The following is a 22,331-nucleotide window of genomic DNA, read 5'->3' as shown; positions in this document are numbered from 1 at the left end:
CAAACTGAACAAATATGAGCAATGTAGATTACTTGTGTCCTTGAGCCTGCTGTGTCATGAGCTAAGATCACAGCTGATCATTTGTTTGTGATTCGAATTTTTGCTTCCACCTACTTCTATAACACTTTTTTCTTAAAATTCAACAATCCTACCTCTACCGCTTTGAGACAGTGTTTCAAAAGTTTCACAACCCTCTAAGGTAAAACAAAAACAGAAAAGGTGATCTCTAATTTTAAAACAATGTTCCCTAATTCTTGTCAAGACCATTCAGGATCTTCTAAACTAAACCTATCCTCATAAGGCAACCCACTTGTTTAAAGTATAAATCGAGCAAACCTCCTCTCAATTAGATCCTTCCTTAAATAAGGAGATCAAATTTGTACACAGTATTCAAGATATCATCTCAACAATGCCCTGTGTATTGAAGCATGACATTCTTTACTTCTGTTCAGTTTCTCTTGTAATAAAGAAGAGTATCTCATTAGTCACCTTGATGTCCTGTACCTGCATGCTAACCTCTTGAGGCTCATGCTCTCAAACAGTTCAATTCCTCTACATCACAGATTTCCACAGTCATTTTTTTGTTGTTGAAATAGTACTCTACCTTGTTTTTCTTCCTGTTAAAGGCAATAATTCACCTTTACCCCCCCATTATTCCATATGCTAGAATTTGCACATTTTTGCAACTGTATCTATATCTCTCTGCAACTTCATTATCTATTTATGATACACTATCATACCTATCTTGGTGTTATTTGTGAATTTAACTGCCATGCTTTTGCTCCACTCATCTGAGTCATTGATGTGAATTGTAAAGAGTTGAGGCCTGAGTACAGTTCCTTATGGGACTCCACTTGTCAACTGCTGTGAGTCTAGAGCCATATCTATGGCAGAGCAATAAGGATGTCACATTTCCCTTCCTAAGGACATTACTGAACCAACTGTTTTTGACTATCAATGATAGTAGTCATGGTCACAATCACTGAGACTATCTTATATTCCAGATTTTATTCATTGGCTTTAAATCCTTCCAGTTGCATGTTGAAATGAAGCCTTGCCATGACATAAGAACAAAGTGCATCAAAATTCAGCAGGTCTGACAGAATTTGTGGAGAGCAAGAAAGAGTCCAGAACTGAAGAGGAGTCATAGACAATAGGTGCAGGCGTAGGCCATTCTGCCCTTTGAGTCAGCACCACCATTCATTATGATCATGGCTGATCATCCTCAATCAGTATCCTGTTCCAGCCTTATCCCCATAACCCTTGATTCCACTATCCTTAAGAACTCTATCCAACTCTTTCTTGAAAGTATCCAGACACTTGGCCTCCACAGCCTTCTGGGGCAGAGCATTCCACACATCCACCACTCTCTGGGTGAAAACGTTTCTCCTCGACTCTGTTCTAAGTGGCCTACCCCTTATTTTTAAACTGTGTCCTCTGGTTCGGGACTCACCCATCAGCGGAAACGTGCTTCCTGCCTCCAGAGTGTCCAATCCTTTAATAATCTTATATGGCTCAATCAGATCCCCTCTCAGCCTTCTAAACGCAAGGGTATACAAGCCCAGTCGCTCCAATCTTTCAACGTAAGATAGTCCCGCCATTCCGGGAATTGACCTCGTTGCACTCCCTCAATAGCCAGAATGTCTTTTCGTCAAATTTGGAGACCAAAACTGCAAACAATATTCCAGGTGCGGTCTCACCAGGGCCCTGTACAGCTGCAGAAGAACCTCTTTGCTTCTGTACTCAATTCCTCTTGTAATGAAGCCAGCATGCTATTCGCTTTCTTCACTGCCTGCTGTACCTGCATGCTTGCTTTCATTGACTGGTGTACAAGAACACCTAGATCTCGTTGTACTGCCCCTTTACCTAACTTGACTCCATTTCGGTAGTAGTTGAAAAGTGTGGCGCTGGAAAAGCGCAGCAGGCCAGGCAGCATCCAAGGAGCAGGAGAATCGATGTTTCGGGCATAAGCCCTTCTTCAGAAATGAGGCTGGTGTGCCAAGTGGGCTGAGATAAAAAGGGGGGGGGGGGTGCTAGGAATACGCCCCTCCCCCAAATTCCCCCCCACCTTTTATCTCAGCCCGCTTGGCACACCAGCTTCATTCCTGAAGAAGGGCTTATGCCCGAAACGTCGATTCTCCTGCTCCTCGGATGCTGCCTGGCCTGCTGCGCTTTTCCAGCACCACACTGTTCAACCCTGGTCTCCAGCACCTGCAGTCCTCACTTTCTCCATTTAAGTAGTAATTTGCCTTCCTGTTCTTGCCGCCAAAGTGGATAACCACACATTTATCCACATTAAACTACATCTGCCATGCATCTGTCCACTCACCTAGCCTGTCCATGTCACCCTGTAATCTCCTAATATCCTCCTCACATTTCACCCTGCCACCCAGCTTTGTATCATCAGCAAATTTGCTAATATTACTTTTAATACCATCATCTATATCATTAATGTATATTGTAAAAAGCTGCGGTGCCAGCACTGATCCCTGCGGTACCCCACTGGTCAGCGCCTGCCATTCCGAAAGGGAGCCGTTTATCACTACTCTTTGTTTTCTGGCAGCCAACCAATTTTGGATTTGAGATGCCGCCTCTATTTTTCTCTCTCAGGGCAGAGGTTTAAGTTGTGTCTTATTACTTCACAGTCCAGTGTGGGACGCTTATAAAACTGCTATATGTGTCATTGCGCTGCATTTCTTGCAGTAGCTCAAGTGGTTATGGGATAAGTGGACCTACCACCAAGTTGAGGGAGGATTTGGCTGCACGCAGCTCCTTCTCTGACAATTGTTTTTCCACCTTGCACTGACAGAATGCAGGAAACTATAGATTCTGCAGATTCACTACCCTCTGAGAGGAAAACTTCCAACCTCATCTTTGTCTTAAACAGGCGACTCCTCATCCTGAGGTTGTATTCTCTGACCCTAGACTCTCAAGAAAGGAAATCAACCATGTTAGTTGCATGTAATAATCTTGTATGATAGAATAAGGTGTTGTCACCTTTTAAGAAAATTCTTGCATAGCCAGGATCAATCTAGTGAACCTTCTCTGGAATGCCTCCAAAGCCAGTATATCTATCTTAAGGAAACCAAAACTGGCAGAAGGCATGATTGTCAAATTTGTTGATGACACAAAGATACTTAGCCTTATGTCCTCTCATAACTTATTTGTCTATGAACAGATATAGATTGAGTACTCAAAAACCTGGCAAATGATTAAAATGGGGGAAGGTATAAAATTGACTTTTAGCAGGAAGAATAAAGAAGCACATTGAAGTCAGATGAGTTTGCAGAGCTCCTGAGATGTAAAGAATCTTGGTGGCCTAGTGCATGAATCACCATCTGCTAGTATACTGATGCAGCAAGTAATTAAGAGATCTATTCTTCTCCTCCTGTCAAAGGAATCAAATATAAAAGTGATGCGTCACTTACATAGGGTGCTGGTGAGACCACATCTGGAGTACTGTGCACTGAATTGGCCAGCTTACTTTAAGAAGGATGTAAATGCATTGGAAGCATTTCAGTGAAGGTTTTCCAGACCAGTGCTTGCGACAGGCAAGTTGTATTATGAGAAGTTGAACAGGCTAGGCTGCTGTGCACTGGAATTTAGAAGAAGAACAAGAGGCAATTTGATTGAAACTTTTATATTCAATACTTCTTGATAATTCCATGTTCTTATAAATCAATAATCATTGGTCTCTGTGGAATTGTGCCGGAAGTTTCTATGCTCCTCCACAGAACTGAACACATCATTAGCTTATGAAACACTTATTTTTGGAAAACTTTTAATTTAAAAGCTTCATTGTGGATGTCAAAAGTTTAGAATTTTTAGGTGTTACCCTTTATCTCTTTTCAGTTCTCCCTCTACCCCCACCCCAAGTCTGGAGAAATTCGATCCTCCCTGGGGTCGGATTTTGCAAGCACTGGGTGACGTCTACTAACTCGGGTGCAATCATTATTTTTGCACCAATCTTGACCTTCAAAACTTAATCCATTTTTAGCTGATTTAGCATACCTATTCACAAAGCTCTGTATTGTGATTGAGATTGTGCAGTTCAGTAGCCATTATACAGCAAATGTGTATCCTGGCTGTTGTGATTAATTTTTAAAAATTCATTTACAGGATAAGGGCATGGCTGGCTAGGCCAGCATTTATTGCCCATCTGTAATTGCCCAGAGGACACTAAGTGTCAGCCACATTTCTGTCGGTCAAGAGTCACATGTAGGCCAGACCAGGTAGGGATGGCAGTTTCCTTCTCTAAAGGACATCAGTAAACTAGATGGGTTTTTCCAGTTATCAACAATGAGACTCTTAATTCCAGAATTATTCTGGAATTCCAGATGCTTTTTCCAACTGAATTCAAATACTACCATGTGCCATAGTGGGATTGGAACCCTGGGCCCCAGGATATTTATTCGGGTCTTTGGATTAATAGTCTAGTGATAATACCAGTATATCATCACCTCCTGTCTAATTGACCTTGTATTCAGTCTGTTGAGGTATGTTGAGTTTTCATCAACCATTTGGCAGGAACAGCAGGAGAGTGCTTATACCTAAGGAGATCCTGGTGCCAAATCCAAATGGAATAGGAATTTTACTGATGTGTACATGCGATCTGGACCTCCGTGGCAAAACCAGCATTTATTACATCGATACCTTTTCAAAGAAAATCTTTCACTGAGGCACCTTCTTGAACAATCTTGAGTAACCATGAATACTAAATATTTTATTTTCAAAAGATTTTCTTGCAAATTTGTTTCTCATAAACTGCAAATCAATCTTCCTTATGTATGAAATCTATTATTCACATATTTTAAAGGCTCTTCAGTTCTTTTGTGAATTTTGCTGTTTGCGATTAAAGGGATTTCATTGCAGTGGTTCTATAACTGACTTCATAAATAAAAGATGAATTAGATAATTGCTACTTTAAAACAAAAAAAAAATTATTTCTGTAGCACCTTTGTGAAGACTTAGAGCATAGACAGATTACAGTTTGGTGTAACCAGGCAGGTAGTGAGTAGCCAGTGCAGAAGTCCCCAGAACTCCCACACACAAACTAGTTTTCTGTTCTGGTAAATGGCTTTTTGTGTGATTGACATGATAGAATGAATGAGGCTAGATGGAAAGAAAGAATTGGGAGGATCTGAGGGTATTGAGTTGTGATGGAGGTTGAAATCACTGAGGAGGTGGAGAACATGATTGAGGAAAGTGTTGGTACCTTTCATTCTTTCTGTTGAAAGATCAAGACATTAAATGTCAACTAATTATTTCACTCCACAGATGCTGCCTGACCTGTTGAGTATGTCCATCATTTTCAGCATCTGCATTAATTTGCTTTTATGTGAATGAAGATATCTCACTGATAAATTTGGCTTGCTGCTCAAGTGGGTGACAGGAAATTAAAATGAGGTGAGAGTGCAGAACAAGGTGAGATGTAAGAGAGTGAAGGTGAAAGGGACAAACCAAAGTCAAATTTAACGACGGCTTGAGGCCAGTAAATGGTTTAGGTCAGGAAAATGCTGGAAAATACAGCTATTCAAGAGAGCTTCGTAAATGAGGAAGTCATCATCATCATCATCACCATCATCTCAAAGTTTCTGTCAAGGCCCTGATGTTGGTACAGTTGTTCATAGGGAATTTGTAGATGCTAACTGCCTTGTTCACAAAATAGTCAATCAGGCAGACTCAGAGTGGTATGATGAAAGATAACTGTGGTGTGAATCAGTGTTGGCAAGCGTGTGCAGGGGTAGGAAGGATGTAAGTGTAATGGGTGGGGATGAAGAGAAGAATAGGCTGTTTAGTTGATGCTCATAGGAAGGCAGTAAGGGGAGCTTTCATGTATACTTCAGATGTTAGAAGCATGGAAGTTCGTTGTAGGCGTATTCAAGAAGGGCAACCAACTAGATGCAGCAACATGAGTTTACAAAATAGATTTGCATCTGTTGGGCCTTTCATGACATTCAATTAAATGGATAAATTGCAGAAGTTGGGCTGGTTGTCCTTCAAAAAGTGAAGGTGAGAATATGTTTAATATATTCAAAATCATGCAGAGTCCAGATGGAATAAGTAGGTGGAAACTGTTCCCATTGACAGAAGGGTTGAGAACAGGAAGATTCTGATTTTACATAATCTGATTGACGAATGGAATAACTTTTTCATGAGGGACAAACCTTTTTATGTGCCAAGTGATTTGAACCTGGAATGTTTTGCCTGAGGATATGGTGAAGGTTGTTTCAAACATGGATTTCAAAGGGGATTGCACAATCCTCTGAAAATAAATTTGGAAGTTATTTGGGCAAAGCTAAACTCGCAAAGAGCCAGTCCTTATGGTCTTCTTCTGTGCTATACTTCCAGAACATAGAAACAGGATTTAAAAAATTCTTGAGTCTTTTCTGACATTCAGTCAGAACCTGACTGATCTATATCACTTTCTTGACATGGGTGAGAAAAGGAGAATATATGAAAAAAGAACATGAGAATTGACCCTTGTTTGCTCTGCCATTCAATAAGATCATGACTGATCTGATTGTAAACTCAAATCCACGTTTCTGCCTACCCTGATAACCTTTCCCTCCATTGTTTAATAGGAATGTATCTTCCTCTATCATTTCTTTTTTAAAAAATCAAGGATTCTGCTTCCACCACCTTTACAAGGAGAGTTGCAAAAACTCTCAATCCTCACATTTTAAATGACTGACCTATGATTCTTAAACAGTGACCTGTAGTTCTTGATTCTCCAATAAGATGAAACATCCTCTCCACATCTAGCCTGTCAAGGCCCTCATGTTTCAGTCAAGTCGCCCTATACTCATAAACCCCAGTGCTTCCAAGCCTAATCTTTTGTCATAAGACCACACTTTTGTTTTCAGTATTAGTCTAACAAAACTTCTGTGAAGACTTCCAATGTATTTATATCTTCCCTTTAAACAAGATGACCAATAAATCTTTCCTGCATCTGGAATAGTACTCCAGTTATAGTGTATCAGGTATCCTCTTGACTATAGAACATAACCTTGCTCGTTTACATTCAAGTCTCTTCACAATGAATGGTAATATTAAATTAGCTTTCCTAATTACTTCCTGTATCTACATGCTTACCTTTTGTGATTCTTTCACTTGGACACCCAGCTCCCTCTATATCTTTGACTTCTGCAATCTTTTGCCATTGAGATAATATCCTTTTTTTTATGCTTGCTACCAAGATGGGCCGTTTCACATTTTCCTATATTTTACTCCATTTACCAGATGTTTGTCCATTCACTTAACCTATCCATACCATTTTGCAGCCTCCTTAAGTCGTCTTCACAAGTTACTTTCCTACTTATTCATGTGCTCTTCAGCAAATTTGACAATCATAGCTTCTGTCCCTTCATTTTAGTCATGTTAGAAATTGTAAGCAGTTAAGGTCTCATTACTGATCTCTGTGGCATACCACTTATACTCTGCTAAAAACTTGTAAAAAAAAAATTATGCCTACTCCTGCTTTCTGTTAGTCAGCCAATCCTCTATCTATGTTAATATACTCCACCATTTTCCATTTTTTTGAGACAAATGTCTTCAGGAAATCTAAGTACAGTAAATCAACTTTATTCACAGCACCTATTACTTCCTCAAATAACTCTAATAGATTCATTAAACATGATTTTCCTTTCACAGAACCAATGTCGATTATCTCATTATCTTGAACCTAAGTGCCTTGCTTCAACCTCTTTAGTAATAGTTTTTCACTTTTTTTTTCTTAAAACAGATGTTAAGCTGTTTCAAGTAAGTCTGTTGTTTCCACTTTGAATGATATTCAAAAGGGAAGAGAGACAATCTAATGAGGCCTACTCTGAATCTAGGAAAATTACATCACTTATCTCACTAGCCATTTCTTTTTTTTGAACACCCTAAGAATGCAGTTCATCAGAGCTCAGACACTGGTCAGCCCACAGCTCCAATAACTTACTTCGTATCACTTCTCTGGTGACTGATTTTCCTGAGTTTCTTTCTCCCTTCCATTTCCTGATTTATAGCTGCTTTAGAGATGTTCCTTGTATCATCTGTAGTAAAGACTGATAGAGGAAACTTTTTCATTTCACCTGTCATCTCCTTGTTTTCCATTATCAATTCTCCAGACTCTTTCTCTATAGGGAATACAATCACTTTATTCATTCTTTCCTGTTTTAAGATATTATAGAAATTCTTTTTTTATACATTTCTAGCTAACTTTCTTTTGTACTCTAATTTTGCAGTCATTTGCTTTTTTAAATATACTATGTCCAACCTTCAGACTTGCCACCTGTCTTTGCACAATTAAAAACCTTTTGTTTTTAAGTTTAATACTATCTTTAACCTTTCTAATTAATCACTATGGTGGGTCTATCAAATCATTTTAGCCAGTTTTGCTTTCATACTCCAATAATTGCATTTATTTCAATTTAGAAAAATTATCCTAGACTGTCTCTCCCTCGCGCCCCTCCTTCTTCCCCCCCCCGGTCATCTTTACTGTGACATTAATGCTATCTCATTGCACGGTTCCAGATCTAGCATAGATTTCGTCAGCTCTAGAGCATGCTATTCTCAGAAATTATCCTAAAATCATCCTGTGAACTCCTCATTTTGACTACCTTTGCCCATCTGAATTTACCAGTCTATATGTTGATTAATGCCTTGCCTTCCTAAATAGGCTGCCATTATTTCTTCCTTTACACTCCACCCCACCAACAATTGACTCTTGCTTTTGTTGTTTTTCCATCCACACCCGATCTGTTTCCATATCCTGGTTTCCTCAACTTAGATCACCCCACTATTGTGTTAATATCATAATTAACAAACACAGCCATCTCCACACTTGCCTTACTTTCTGGCCTTCTGAAATGTCTGGTACTGTTTAAGATTCAGGTCTCAGTCCATTTCATCTTGCAGCCATGTCTCTGTAATAACGACCTCATTGTATTAATTTGCATGTGGCTCAAGTAATGCAAAGGTTATGATCTTTAATGCTCTACTCATTTGGTGTTTCACTCGTCATACTGACAATGTAGAACCTTATTTTTTTCTTCTGCCTATGTTGGTGGTATCTACATATAGTCTGGTCCATTGCAGTCTGAAGAGTGACTTGAGATTCATCATAGGACTCAAATAGAATTGTATCATGTTATCTCTGGAGTTTTGTTGGAAATGTGTTCACTTTGATCTATTGTGTTTTAGTTTAGGTCTCATTTCAGACTCGTTCCACATGTTCTTCGACTGTACTGCCCTTCTGGCTGGACTAGCAGCATCTGTGATCTCCAGGTGGCGGTCAAATGATACCTTTTCCTATGGGTAAGAGCATGAGGGCTTATTGATGTTTAATTAGCTAGTGGTTTTTTTATGACAATCAAGTCCCCTCCTTTCTTTGCAAGTGTTGACATGGTTTTGGGATGACTACTGTCTTAGACTGAACCACAAACTATATTAATGTTTGCTTTAATTGTGAATAAATTTTCAGCTCTACTGTTATTTATCTGCAAAAGCCATGGATCTGTATGTTGTTTTATTTCTGTCTAAAGTAAAATTTATTCTTCCCTCCTCTTCACTGATCCCATCTTCAGAGATGTTGATGTTGCCTTTCCTCCTCAAAAATAATTTTTCATGTTTCTCTTTTTGCCAAAATGCTTTAATGATGCATTCCACTTGGTGAATGCATGTCTACAGTTGAAAGATTCCATTCTGACAATAGCTTCTCTGTGATTACTTTCAATGTTTCTTACTGAAAAACATTTGGGTTCTATGGATATCACAGATGAGAAAATTTGGAGTCTTTTGTTTTTAACAAAGCATAATTTTGCATGGAATTTTAACCTGATGCCACTATCAACAAAATGCATCCAAATTGGGGATGGAGAAATGACTACATTTTGTAGACAAACCAGAAACATGCCTACGAGAAATTAATATGCAGCTTGGAGTGTATGTAATGTTGCTATGATTGAGGTAAGTAATGTGTAGACAACACCGATGAATTACAAAATAGTGCAAGTCCCAATGTGCTATTAGAGGAAAGGTATCATCATTAACACTTTGGTTATGTTGAACAATTTGTTTATCAATTTTAAAGAAACCAGTTGTTCTTGATCGTGAGGTAACGATGTTACTACTATTCCTTCATATTGCATTTTGTTTCCTTTTGGCAGATATGTACGAGCAGAAGTTTTGGCTGGATTTGTAAATGGATTATTTCTGATCTTCACAGCCTTTTTCATTTTCTCAGAAGGAATAGAGGTTAGTTGGTGAAAGACATTATGACTATATGTCAGCTGTAGAATTTCATGTTAGAACATTCCCTTCGGTTCTTGAAAGAATGATATTTATAATCAAATCTTAATTTTAACGGAAGATCGGGCAAATGATAGATATGGCACTGGAAAAGCATTTTAGTGATCGTGTCCTTAAATCAATAAAATTTGAATTAATTATGGATAAGGAAATGAAGGTTCTGAATTGGGGTAAAACTGGTTTTGTTAAGACAGGATCTGGTAGAAATGGACTGAGAGCAGCTACTTGCAGGAAAATCCACATCAGAGCAGTAGGAGGCATTCAGAAGGGTAATGATGAGCGTGCAGGGCTAACATAGTCCCATAAAAGTCAAGGGTGGGATCAAGTCCACACTGTAGGGAATCTAATCTAAATCTAAAAACCCTGGATGTCAGGATGCACAAGATTAGATGGAAAAAATGAAGCTTATGAGAGGTACCAAAGGTTCAAAACAATAGAGTTGCACAGAAAGTTATGGGGTTGCTAAAAAAAAATAGCAAAGCCAAGAAAAAGTACTGATGGTTAACATTCATTATAAGCAAGGTATGATTATACAAGAGGGTGCAGAAGAGATTTATGAGGATGTTGTAATGAAGCTAGACTTAATAGGTTGGACCAAGCAAACAGGAATTGGAGAAACACAGCAGGTCTGACAGCATCTGTAGAGAGAATAGAGGTAACACTTCGAGTCCCGTGAACCTTTTTGGGGTTGTTTTCTTCAGTGCAGATAAAGCAGAAGCAGATTGAGGGATGCAAAGTTCTGAGGGTCATAGACAAGGTAAATGGGCAGAAACTTTTTTCATCTTGGTAGAAGGGTCAATAATCACTGGCAATTCTTTCATGGTAAGGAGGAGGAGTTTTTGAGGTGTTTTGAGGAAAATGTTTTTTGTTTGGAAGCCCAGAGGGTGGTGTGTATCCAGAACTCACTGCCTATTAGGGTGGTAGAGGCAAGATCCCACAAGAGCTACTTAGATGAAGAATTGAAATTCCATCACATACAAGGCTATGAGTCATGTGCTGGAAAATAGATTAAAAATTAGTATAGATGGGTGTCTGGTGATTGGCACAATGGACTGAGGGGCTGTAAAATTTCTGACTCTTCTGTATGTCAATTTGAATTGAGGGATTTACAGAAATTGCTTGGTGAAGTGATCTTTGGGCTTTTCTATGTTTTGAAAATATGATTCAACCCTGTCTTTGGAGTGGAATTTCAGTGATGCCTTAGGCCATCTTGTATCACACTGTACAGATCACTTTCCAATATTGTCACGTGATCTCCATTTTTCTTCTCACAGAGACAACAGACAGAATTAGGAGATAAATCAAAAGGATACTTTTAAACTAGACTGAAAGTTGGATAGAGGGATCCTAAGCAGTAGTGAGAATAGAAAGAGGTTGAGGATGGTTTGGAAGTTAAAGCAAGAAAGTTTTATTAAACAAGGCAGGCAAGAGCATATTAGAGAATGTGGTAACTCTGTAGAATTTAAGGTATTTTCAATACAAGAAGTCTGACAGGTAAAGTGGATGAACTCAGCACGTATGGGAACATTGGACTGGGATATCGTAGCTATAACAGAAATATAGCTGAGGGAGGACAGCACTGGCAGCTCAGTTCTGGTGTTTAGATGCTATAGAAAGGATATAAAGGGAGGTAAAAGAGGAGGGGGAATGGCATTTTTGATTAGGGAAAACATCATTGCTGTGCTTAAGGAGGATATTCCTAAAAGATTGTTAAGTGGAAGTATGTGGGTAGAGCTTAGAAATAAGAAGTGGGTTATTGCCTTCAGTGAAGGTCCTCCCCATAGTCAGCAGGAAACTGTACAGAGATCTTGCATATGCATAAGAATAAAAGGATTGAGGACTTTAACTTTCCAGACATAAACTGGGACTGCCATCATGTTGAGGGCTTGGAGGGGGAGGAATTTGTTAAGTGTGTTTTTTAAAAAAATATTCTTTATCAATATATAGGTATGCCTACCAGAGAAGGAGCAAAACTTGACTTTCTCTTGGGAAATAACTCTGGGCAAATGACTGAAGTGTTTAGAAGGGGAGTACTTTGGGACCAGTGATCATAACAACTTTAAAATTAATAGAATTATGGAAAAAGGGTATAAAAGCTAAAGATCTAAGTTGGAATAAGGGCAATTTTGATTGTATGAGACAGCAGCATTCAAAAGTTGATTAGGGTAGACTGATCACAAGTGAAGGGACAACTGGCAAGTGGGAGGCAGTATGTTCAGAGTCAGTATGTTCCTGTTAGAGTGAAGGGTCAGGCTGGTAGGAGTCAGCAATAATGGCTGACTGGAAATAGTGAGGCTCTGGTCACGAGTAAGAAGGAGGTATATGTCAAATATCAGCAACTGAAATCGGGATAATCTCTTGAAGAGTATAAGGGGAGTAGTGACAGTCAGTGGGTAAAATGGGGATGTGAGAGCAGGTAAGATTAAGCAGGATCCAAAGAGACTCTGCAAGGATGCTAAGAGCAACTAGGGAGAAAATAGGGCCCCTTCGAGATCAACAAGTCCATCTATGTATGGAAGCACAGGAGATGGGAGAGACACTAAATAAATATTTTGCTTCAGTATTTATTGTGGCAAAAGAATGGAAGCTAGGGAACTCGGGAAGGTAAATATTGATGTCTTGAAAACAGTCCATGTTACTGAAGAGGTGGTGTTGAAAGTCTTAGAAAGCATAAAAGTAGATAAATCTCTGGAATCTGATCAGGTGTTTCCCAGGACATTGTGGAAAGTTAGAGAAAAAAATTATGGGGTCCCAAGCAGAGATTTGTTTCATCCTCAACCACTGGTGATGTGCTGGAAGACTGGAGGGTGGCTAATGTGCCTTTATCTAAAAACGAGTGCAACAGGAAGCCAGGGAACTATAGACCAATGAGTCTGAGTTCACTGGTTAATAGGTTGTTGGAGGATATTCTGAGAGACTGGATTTGTAGAGATAAGGGCTAGTTAGAGATAGTCAACATGGCTTTGTGTGTGGGAAATCTCTCAAAATTGAGTTTTTTTTGAGGATGTGACCAAGAAATAGGTGAGGGCAGAGTGGTAGGCGTTGTCTATATGGACTTTAGTGAGGCCTTTGGCAAAATTCCCCGTAGTGTACTGGTCAGTAAAGTTAAATTACGTGGGTTTCATGGGGAGCTTGCCAAATGGATACAGAATTGCTACCTGACAAAGGAACAACACTTCAAAAGATTGTACTTCCAAATAAACCTGCAGTTGTGTGACTTCTAACTTTGTCCACCCCAGTCCAGCAGCAGCACCTCCACATCTTTACAGTAGGAGACACAGGATGGTGGTGGAGAGTAGTTTTTTGGACTGGAGGCCTGTGACCAGTGGTGTTCCATAAGGATTGGTGCTGGATCCATTGTTTGTCATTTACAGAAGTGATTTGGATGAGAATTGAGGAAGTATGTTTAGTAAGTTTGTGGATGACACTAACGTTGATTGTACAGTAGATAGTGAGGAAGGTTATCTAAGATTACAAAGGAATCTTGATCAATTGGGACAATGGACCAAGGAGTGGCAGAAGGAGTTTACTTTGGATAAACACGAGGTGTTGCATTTTGGTAAGACTAACAAGGGTAGAACTAATACAATTAATGGCAGGGCTCTGGGGATTGTTGTTAAACAAAGAAACCTAGAGGTTCAGTTACATAGTTCATGGAAAGTGGTAACAGAATGGTAAAGAAGGCGTTTGGCACACTTGTTTTTATTGCTCAGATCATTGAATTTAGGAGTTGGGATGTTGTGTTGTGGTTGTACAGGATATTGGTGAGGCCACTTTTGGAGTATTGTGTACAATTCTTGTCATCCTGTTATAAGAAGGATATTATTAAGTTGAAGAGGGTGCAGAAAACATTTACAAGGATATTACCAAGAATGGAGGGTTTGAGTTGTAAGGAGAGGCTGGATAAGTTGGGACTTTTTCACTGAAGCATAGGAGGTTGAGGGGTGACCCTTATAGAGGTTTATAAAATCATGAGGGGTATAGATGAGGTTAATAGTAAAGATCTTCTCCCTAGGGTTGGAAATTTCAAAGCTAGAGGACATACATTTAAAGTGAAAGGAGAAAGATATAAAATGGACCTGAGCAGCAACTTCTTCACACTGAGGGTGGTTCGTATATGGAATAAAACTGCCAGAGGAAGTGGTAGATGCAGGCACAGTTACAGTATCCAAAAGACATTTTGGAAAGGAAAAGGAAAGGCTTAGCAGGATATGGGCCAAATGCAGGCAAATGGGAGTAATTTAGATTGGGGAAACTCAAGTCACCGTGGATGAGTTGGACTAAAGGGTCTGTATCCGAAGAGTCTGACTCTAAATGAGATGTAACTGGCCAGTTCACTTAAGCTGACTCCACAATGTGTAACATCACTGGCATGTAGGATTATATCTTGGTTTCTGACAATACTACTGCATAGTTTGGGTGAAGATTTGTAGCTCGGGTGCTCGTTGTTGTGGTTCTGTTCACCGAGCTGGAAATTTTTGTTGCAAATGTTTCATCCCCTGTCTAGGTGACATCCTCAGTGCTTGGGAGCCTCCTGTGAAGCGCTTCTGTGGTGTTTCCTCCGGCATTTATAGTGGCCTGTCCCTGCCGCTTCCGGTTGTCTACTACTGCATGTGTAGGCTCTGAGGAATATTCATTTAATTCTTCTAACAGATTCTGTTTTGAGTTTCAATAAGTTGGGAATGAGAGAATGACCAGGGAGCAATCAAATTTCTGTCCTGGAGTTTTCATTTGCGCAATCCTTGTGTCTTAAAACACAATTTGAAAACTAGTTCAAACTCTGGTTTCTCTTCATTTGACTGGCTGCCTCCCTGTGAGGTTGGATCTAATGTTCAATATCTGCCGTCTGTTTGAACAGAAAACCCCTCCACAATCAAAGCATTTAAAGCACACCTTTTAAACAAGAAAGAACCTGCAATTGACTTTCAGATCTGACATCATGAACAAAAACAGTTTGTTTTTTTTTTGTAAACAAGCTGCTACTTTCACTCCATCAGCACTCAGTTCAGTTCACCATTCCAAATCAAAAATGTGTTTTATAATGAAATATTGGTCCCTGGTCTTTGGTAACTTTTATTTTCTAACTCTGGGCAAAAAAAAATCTTTTTGGCATAACTCTGGGAAATGGAGTGTGCAGAAATGTGAACTTAGCCACTTTAGACTGAAGCATTTGCTAAATGGTGAGACGATGGGAACTGGAGAAGCAGGTGTCCAAGTCCATATATCATGAAAAATTTAATGGACAACTAAAAATGATTAAACTTGTTAAATTATTGTTGGACCCTATTTTGAATACTAGGTATCTGATGAAGGATATTGGCTAATGCAGTAGATAGATGCAACGTGCAGGCATTAGTTTTTTCTGTGCAGCAAGTTGATTTTTAAATTAGAACATCAATCCTGATACTTAACATCTATAATATGCATTTCAAAGAGTCATTATAAAATATAATTTAACTTCAAACCGCAAGTGAAGTTTTGAGCAGATGGTGTAGATATAGTCAACTCCTATTGAGACGAGCTGAACAAGAGAAGACTGGTTTGAAGAAATAAGAACAAGGTGCACCTTGCTCCACCTTGTAAAGAATAAAGAATGGTAGGGCTATCAGGAAAGAGATTTAGAAGGAACTGGACACTTCCTGAAAGTGCTAATAAATATCTGATTAACCTACACCTTCCTCTACAACAACATGGGAGACATGCAATACCACCAAAAGGATGGTCAAGGTGAAAGCTCTTTAAAGAAAGTTATGGAGGCAAAATAGTTTTGGGAGTGCACGTGGCTTGCAAGCAATTAGAGAACAAATGAAATGATAGTATTGCTTGACTAGAAGCCAGAGTAAGGCAGCAATCATGAGTGACAGGTGAACAGAGCTTGGTATGAGCCATGGCTAAGAGTAGCAGAGTTTTGGATGATAGAGGTCAGGAAGTTGTAATGGTGTAGGCAAACAATGAATGGCTTGGAACAGTTAAGTCTCGAGGCACAAAACATGGATGAGGCTCTGACAGTATTAAAATAGGTGGTCAGAAGGAAGGCAGGAAACTGAGGTTTGAAGCTCATCTTGCATTGGTTTGGTTTGGCCTTCAAACGTGACTGTGGAAAGGTACAGAGGGAATAGTTTATTGCAGGGACCAAAAATAATAACACTGTCCTGCCCAACTGTTGACTGGATGAGAGAAATTTCCTCTTTCTGAATGTGCAGCAAATATTGTGGCAATTTAAAAACAGTCAAGAGAAGTGGTAGTGGATATAGAGCTGAATGAGATCAGAGTACATATGAGTAACAAAACAGAACTTTTTCTGGAAAACACAACCACTTCTTTCGGTTGATCCATAAACCAAAAAAGACCCTTTTCAAAAAGTAATAAAAACGTATATTTCTGATGGGTTGAGAAGAATGAGAATTGTTAGACATCTGACTCACTTCAAGAATATGGGATGGAACATACCATTTCCCCACCCAAAAAAAAACGAGTCATTCTTCTGCCTCTGTATCCATCTTTAGTTCTCTTTCATCTCTAATTATTTTTCTTTCAGAGAGCTCTGGAACCTCCTGAAGTGCATCATGACCGGCTGTTGTCTATATCTGTGCTTGGATTTGTGGTGAATTTGGTTGGCATTTTTGTATTTAAACATGGTGGCCACGGACATTCCCATGATGGTGGTAAGCAACCAGTTCCGTTAACTTGTAGAAACTGTTCAAGTATTGTATTGTTAGCTTCTTTTAGCTGATAATTGAGACTCTATCATAGGATAGAATATTTTAAAAAGTTGAGGTTTGTTCTCAGGATGTTTCGTCACCATGCTAGCTAACATCATCAGTGAGGCTCTGGTGAAGCACTGATGTTCTGTCCTGCTGTCTTTTGTGTGTCTTGGTATGTTAAGTTGGGTGATATGATTTCCGGTTCTTCTTCTCAGAGGTTGGTAAATGGAGTCCAAATTGATTTGTTTATTGAGGTAGTTCTGGTTTGAATGTCGGACCTCTAGTTGTCTGTACCAACAGCCAACAAGATGAATGCCATTTACAAAATACCATGCAATAACTGCAACAAACACTGCATTGGACAGACAGGCAGGAAACTAGCCACCAGGATACACAAACACCAGCTAGCACTAGTATCCTTACACATAGACGAAGAAGGACACCACCTTTACTGGTACGGCACATCCATCCTAGGACAGGTGAAACCGAGACACGCAGGGGAATTCCCAGAGGCCTGGCATTCAAACCGGAACTCCATCAATTATCACATCGATTTGGATCCCATTTACCAACCTCTGAGAAAAAGAACCGGAAATCATATCACCCAACTTAACATTCCAAGGCACATAAAAGAAAGCAGGACAGAACATCAGCGCTTCACCAGAGCCTCACTGATGATGTTAGCTAGCATAGTGATGAAACATCCTGAGAACAAACGTACCAGCTCAGCGAGCAAACTTACAACATGTATCTCAAACTTAGCTACAAATCCTCTCAAAAAAAATTTAGAAAGTTATTAGCAATTGGTGTTACCTTCACTTTGAGGTGTTCGGTTACATTTAGTATTTTAGAGCCAAGAATGTGTCAGTCCTGACTGTTACGAGTTCCTGTTTTTCCTTATATTTTGCACCTCCATACCCCAGGCTCCCTCTCCTCCCACCCAAACCAAATAGAATGGGGGTGACGATAAACGTGCTGAGTCTTTTCTGGGTTGTGCTTGCATTGAGATCCACCTTCCTTGCGTGAGTTATTTGTGAACAAGCCAGGTCAGAAAGTGTTTTTGACAGTCAGAGTATGCAACTAAGCTACTTTGTGTCTTAGTTGACATTTTATACATGCTCTTGGCTTGTGTTTTGCATTTACTAATTGTGCCAGTAGGAGGCGTTCCAGATTTCATCCTCCATAATTAGCTTATGCTTGATTCCTTGTTTCTTCTCTCATACCAATGGTCATATTCTGTTTCCTATCTCTTCTCTGACCGATATTCTCTTTCCATTTTTATTTTTTGTTTATTATCCATACCTAAAATGAGTAATGCTGATTTATATTTGCAGTTACATGTTGTCTGCATTTCCCCATGTATGAAAGCATCTCCAGTATCAAGCCTCTCAATATCAATTAGTTTACCTTGCATTTTTTAAACTCCCATATGCTTCGGGCCATCCTGTCCAACCTCCCTCACTAGACAACCTTCTCTTCCCAAGCATCAATCTCTAAACTGCTTCTATTCAAAGTACATCCCTCAAGAAAGGGCACTAAAACTGCATTGTTCTTTAGACATGTCCTTACCAATGCCCAATAAAATTGTTGCAAAACTTCCCTATTTTCAGTCTCCATTCACCCTTCAATTCAGGCCAACATCCCTTATTACTTGCAGTACCTGCATTCTGACGTTTTTTGATTCATAGACAGGAACATCCAGATCCTTCTGCACTGTAGCATTCTGCCGTTGTTCTCTATTTAAAATATATCATTTTCTATTCTTCTTGCGCAGTGAAACGACCTCACGTCATACTGTGCCAAGTTGTGGCCAATGCACAATCTATTGCAGACACTTTTGTGTCTTGTTTTCACAGCTTGTTTTCCTACCTCTATTCCAACAAACCTGACTACAAAGCTGTTTGTCTCTTCGTCCAAGGGATTGTAATAGCAGTTGTACGTTCCTTTATGAGGAAAGAATAGAATTAGGGGATCAGTTTAAAAATGTGGTCTCCTATTTAAAACTGAGAAATTTTTCTTCTCTGGCAATTCCTTCCCCAGAGAGCGATGGAGGCATTGTGACCTCGCCCCCAATTCATGATAAAGGGCTGAAACGCTGACTCTCCTTCCTTGGATGCTGCCAGACCTGCTGTGATTTTCCAGTGCAATACTTTTTTTTTGACTGAGCTCTTACCATGTACAGTAACCTTTTAAATCCAAATACATTACATCTCATGGCAACCTTTTAGCCACTCTACGTGCTTAGTGTTCTAAATGAAAATAAATCTAGGAACTCAAACGGACATTCTTGAGATGCTATGAACCATTAATAGCAGCAGAATTATATTCAGCCACAATCTATAATCTCATGGCCAGGCATATGCTTCATCCTACTATTATCATCAAGGCAGGGAATCAAGCTCCGCCTAGGAGTGTGCACAGGACTGTGTGCTAGCATCAACACCATGTGATGCTACCTCAGTGGGATATTTGGGTGCTGAAGAGTGGAAGCTGTATCCAATTGACCAGGCTAATCAAATGGATCGCTCCAGCATGTTGTGTGGCACTGCCACTGTGCTAAATGAGACAAAGTCAGAAGTCACATGACTTCAACAGGTTTATTTGAAATCATAAACTTTCAGAACATTGCTTCTTTATCAGCTGATGAAGGAGGAATGCTCTGAAAGCTTATGATAGCAAATAAACCCGTTGAACTATAACCTGGAGTCGTGTGACTTCTGACTTTGTCTGTTCCAGTGCAACACTGGCATCTCCACATTATAGCTAAATGGGACAGACTTTGAACAGATCTAGCAACTCTAGACCGGCCATCCATTAGGTACTATGGGTCATCAACAGCAGCAGAATTGTACTCTAGCATTATCTGCAACTTCATGGGCTAGTATATCCCTCACTCAACCATCACCATCAATCCAGAGCTTCCACCCTGGCTAAATGGAGCATCTCTAGGGATACCTTTAAAATAAGGTGTCAACTTGATGCAGCTGTGGAGCATGCCAAACATCACAAGCAGCAATTGAAAGATAGATCTGAGCAATCCCACAACCAAAGGATTGTATCCAAGCTCTGCAATCCTGCCATATGCAGTCATGATTGGGGGTGGACAATTAAACAACTCACTGGAGGAGGAGGATCCACAAATATTTCATCCTCGATAACTGAAGAGCCCCATCACATTAGTGTAGAAGATGAGGCTGAAGCATTTGCAGAAATCTTCATCTCAGCCTCTTCCAGTGATTGCTGGAAAAGCGCAGCAGGTCAGGCAGCATCCAAGGAGCAGGAGAATCGACGTTTCGGGCATGAGCCCTTCTTCAGGAATGAGGAAAGTGTGTCCAGCAGGCTAAGATATAAGGTACGGAGGAGGGACTTGGGGGAGGGGCGTTGGAAATGCGATAGGTGGAAGGAGGTCAAGGTGAGGGTGATAGGCCGGAGTGGGGGTGGGGGCGGAGAGGTCAGGAAGAAGATTGCAGGTTAGGAAGGCGGCTTGTGGTTGGAGGGTTCCTAGGCGGAAAATGAGGCGTTCTTCCTCCAACCATCGTTTGCTATGGTCTGGCGATGGAGGAGTCCAATGTCCTTGGTGGAGTGGGAGGGGGAGTTGAAGTGTTGAGCCACGGGGTGGTTGGGTTGGTTGGTCCGGGTGTCCCAGAGATGTTCTCTGAAACGTTCCGCAAGTAGGCGGCCTGTCTCCCCAAAGAGAGGAGGCCACATCAGGTGCAGCGGATGCAATAAATGATGTGTGTAGAGGTGCAGGTGAATTTGTGCTGGATATGGAAGGATCCCTTGGGGCCTTGGAGGGAAGTAAGGGGGGAGAAGTGGGCGCAAGTTTTGCATTTCTTGCAGTTCCAGGGGAAGGTGCCGGGAGTGGAGGTTGGGTTGTTTTGGGGGCTTGGACCTGACGAGGGAGTCACGGAGGGAGTGGTCTTTTCGGAACGCTGATAGGGGAGAGGTGGGGAGGGGAGGGAAATATATCCCTGGTGGGATATATTTCCTCTGAAGAGGCAGGCATAGCTGGGGCCCATGCGGGTGCCCATGGCTACTCCTTTGGTTTAGAGGAAGTGGGAGGATTGGCAAGAGAAGTTGTTCAGGGTGAGGACCAGTTCAGTCAGTCGAAGGAGGGTGTCAGTGGAAGGGTACTGGTTGGTACGGCGGGGAAGGAAGAAGCGGAGGGCTTTGAGCCCTTCGTGATGGGGGATGGAGGTGTACAGAGACTGGATGTCCATGCTGAAGATAAGGCGTTGGGGACCGGGGAAGCGAAAATCATGGAGGAGGTGGAGGGCGTGGGGGGTGTCCCGAATGTAGGTGGGAAGTTCTTGGACTAAGGGGGACAGGACCGTGTCGAGATATGCAGAGATGAGTTCGGTGGGACAGGACCGTGTCCAGGACCCCAGCTATGCCTGCCTCTTCGTAGGATATGTGGAACAGTCCATCTTCTGCCGCTACACTGACACCACCCCCCACCTTTTCCTCCGCTACATCGATGACTGTATTGGCGCTGCCTCGTGCTCCCACGAGGAGGTCGAACAGTTCATCCACTTTACCAACACCTTCCACCCCGACCTCAAATTCACTTCGACCGTCTCAGACTCCTCCTTCCCCTTCCTGGACCTTTCCATTTCTATCTCGGGCGATCGAATCAACACTGACATTTACTATAAACCGACCGACTCCCACAGCTACCTAGACTACACCTCCTCCCACCCTGCCCCCTGTAAAAACGCCATCCCATATTCCCAATTCCTTTGTCTCCGCCGCATCTGCTCCCAGGAGGACCAGTTCCAATAGCGTACAACCCAGACGGCCTCCTTCTTCAAAGACCGCAATTTCCCCCCAGACGAGATCGACGATGCCCTCCAACTCATCTCCTCCACTTCCCGCTCCTCCGCCCTTGAGCCCCGCCCCTCCAACCGCCACCAGGACAGAACCCCACTGGTCCTCACCTACCATCCCACCAACCTCCATATACAGCGTATCATCCGCCGTCATTTCCGCCACCTCCAAACGGACCCACCACCAGGGATATATTTCCCTCCCCTATCAGCGTTCCGAAAAGACCACTCCCTCCGTGACTCCCTCATCAAGTCCATACCCCCCACCAACCCAACCTCCACTCCCGGCACCTTCCCTTGCAACCGCAGGAGGTGCAACACTTGCGCCCACACCTCCCCCCTCACTTCTCTCCAAGGCCCCAAAGGAAACTTCCATACCCGCCACAGATTCACCTGCACCTCCACCCACATCATCTACTGCATCCGCTGCAACCGGTGTGGCCTCCTCTATATTGGGGAGACAGGCCGCCTACTTGCGGAGCAATTCAGAGAGCACCTCTGGGCC

General features: G+C 41.3%; 1 protein-coding gene across 2 annotated transcripts in view; it reads left to right on the top strand.

Annotated features, from left to right (window-relative positions):
* Positions 1-22,331, top strand: part of slc30a7 (solute carrier family 30 member 7) — a 72,540-nt gene that overhangs the window by 4,625 nt on the left and 45,584 nt on the right. The window contains exons 3-5 of one of the 2 annotated variants that reach the window (XM_043699661.1): positions 9,190-9,303; positions 10,155-10,242; positions 16,835-16,961. In XM_043699661.1, coding sequence (XP_043555596.1) covers positions 9,190-9,303; positions 10,155-10,242; positions 16,835-16,961 — 329 coding nt within the window. The remainder of the gene's footprint in view (positions 1-9,189; positions 9,304-10,154; positions 10,243-16,834; positions 16,962-22,331) is intronic. The other variant, XM_043699662.1, reaches the window with a different exon arrangement.

The sequence above is a fragment of the Chiloscyllium plagiosum genome, chromosome 11, assembly GCF_004010195.1.
Source record: "Chiloscyllium plagiosum isolate BGI_BamShark_2017 chromosome 11, ASM401019v2, whole genome shotgun sequence".
NCBI lineage: Eukaryota > Metazoa > Chordata > Chondrichthyes > Orectolobiformes > Hemiscylliidae > Chiloscyllium > Chiloscyllium plagiosum.
This window is presented reverse-complemented; position numbering and strand designations above follow the sequence as displayed.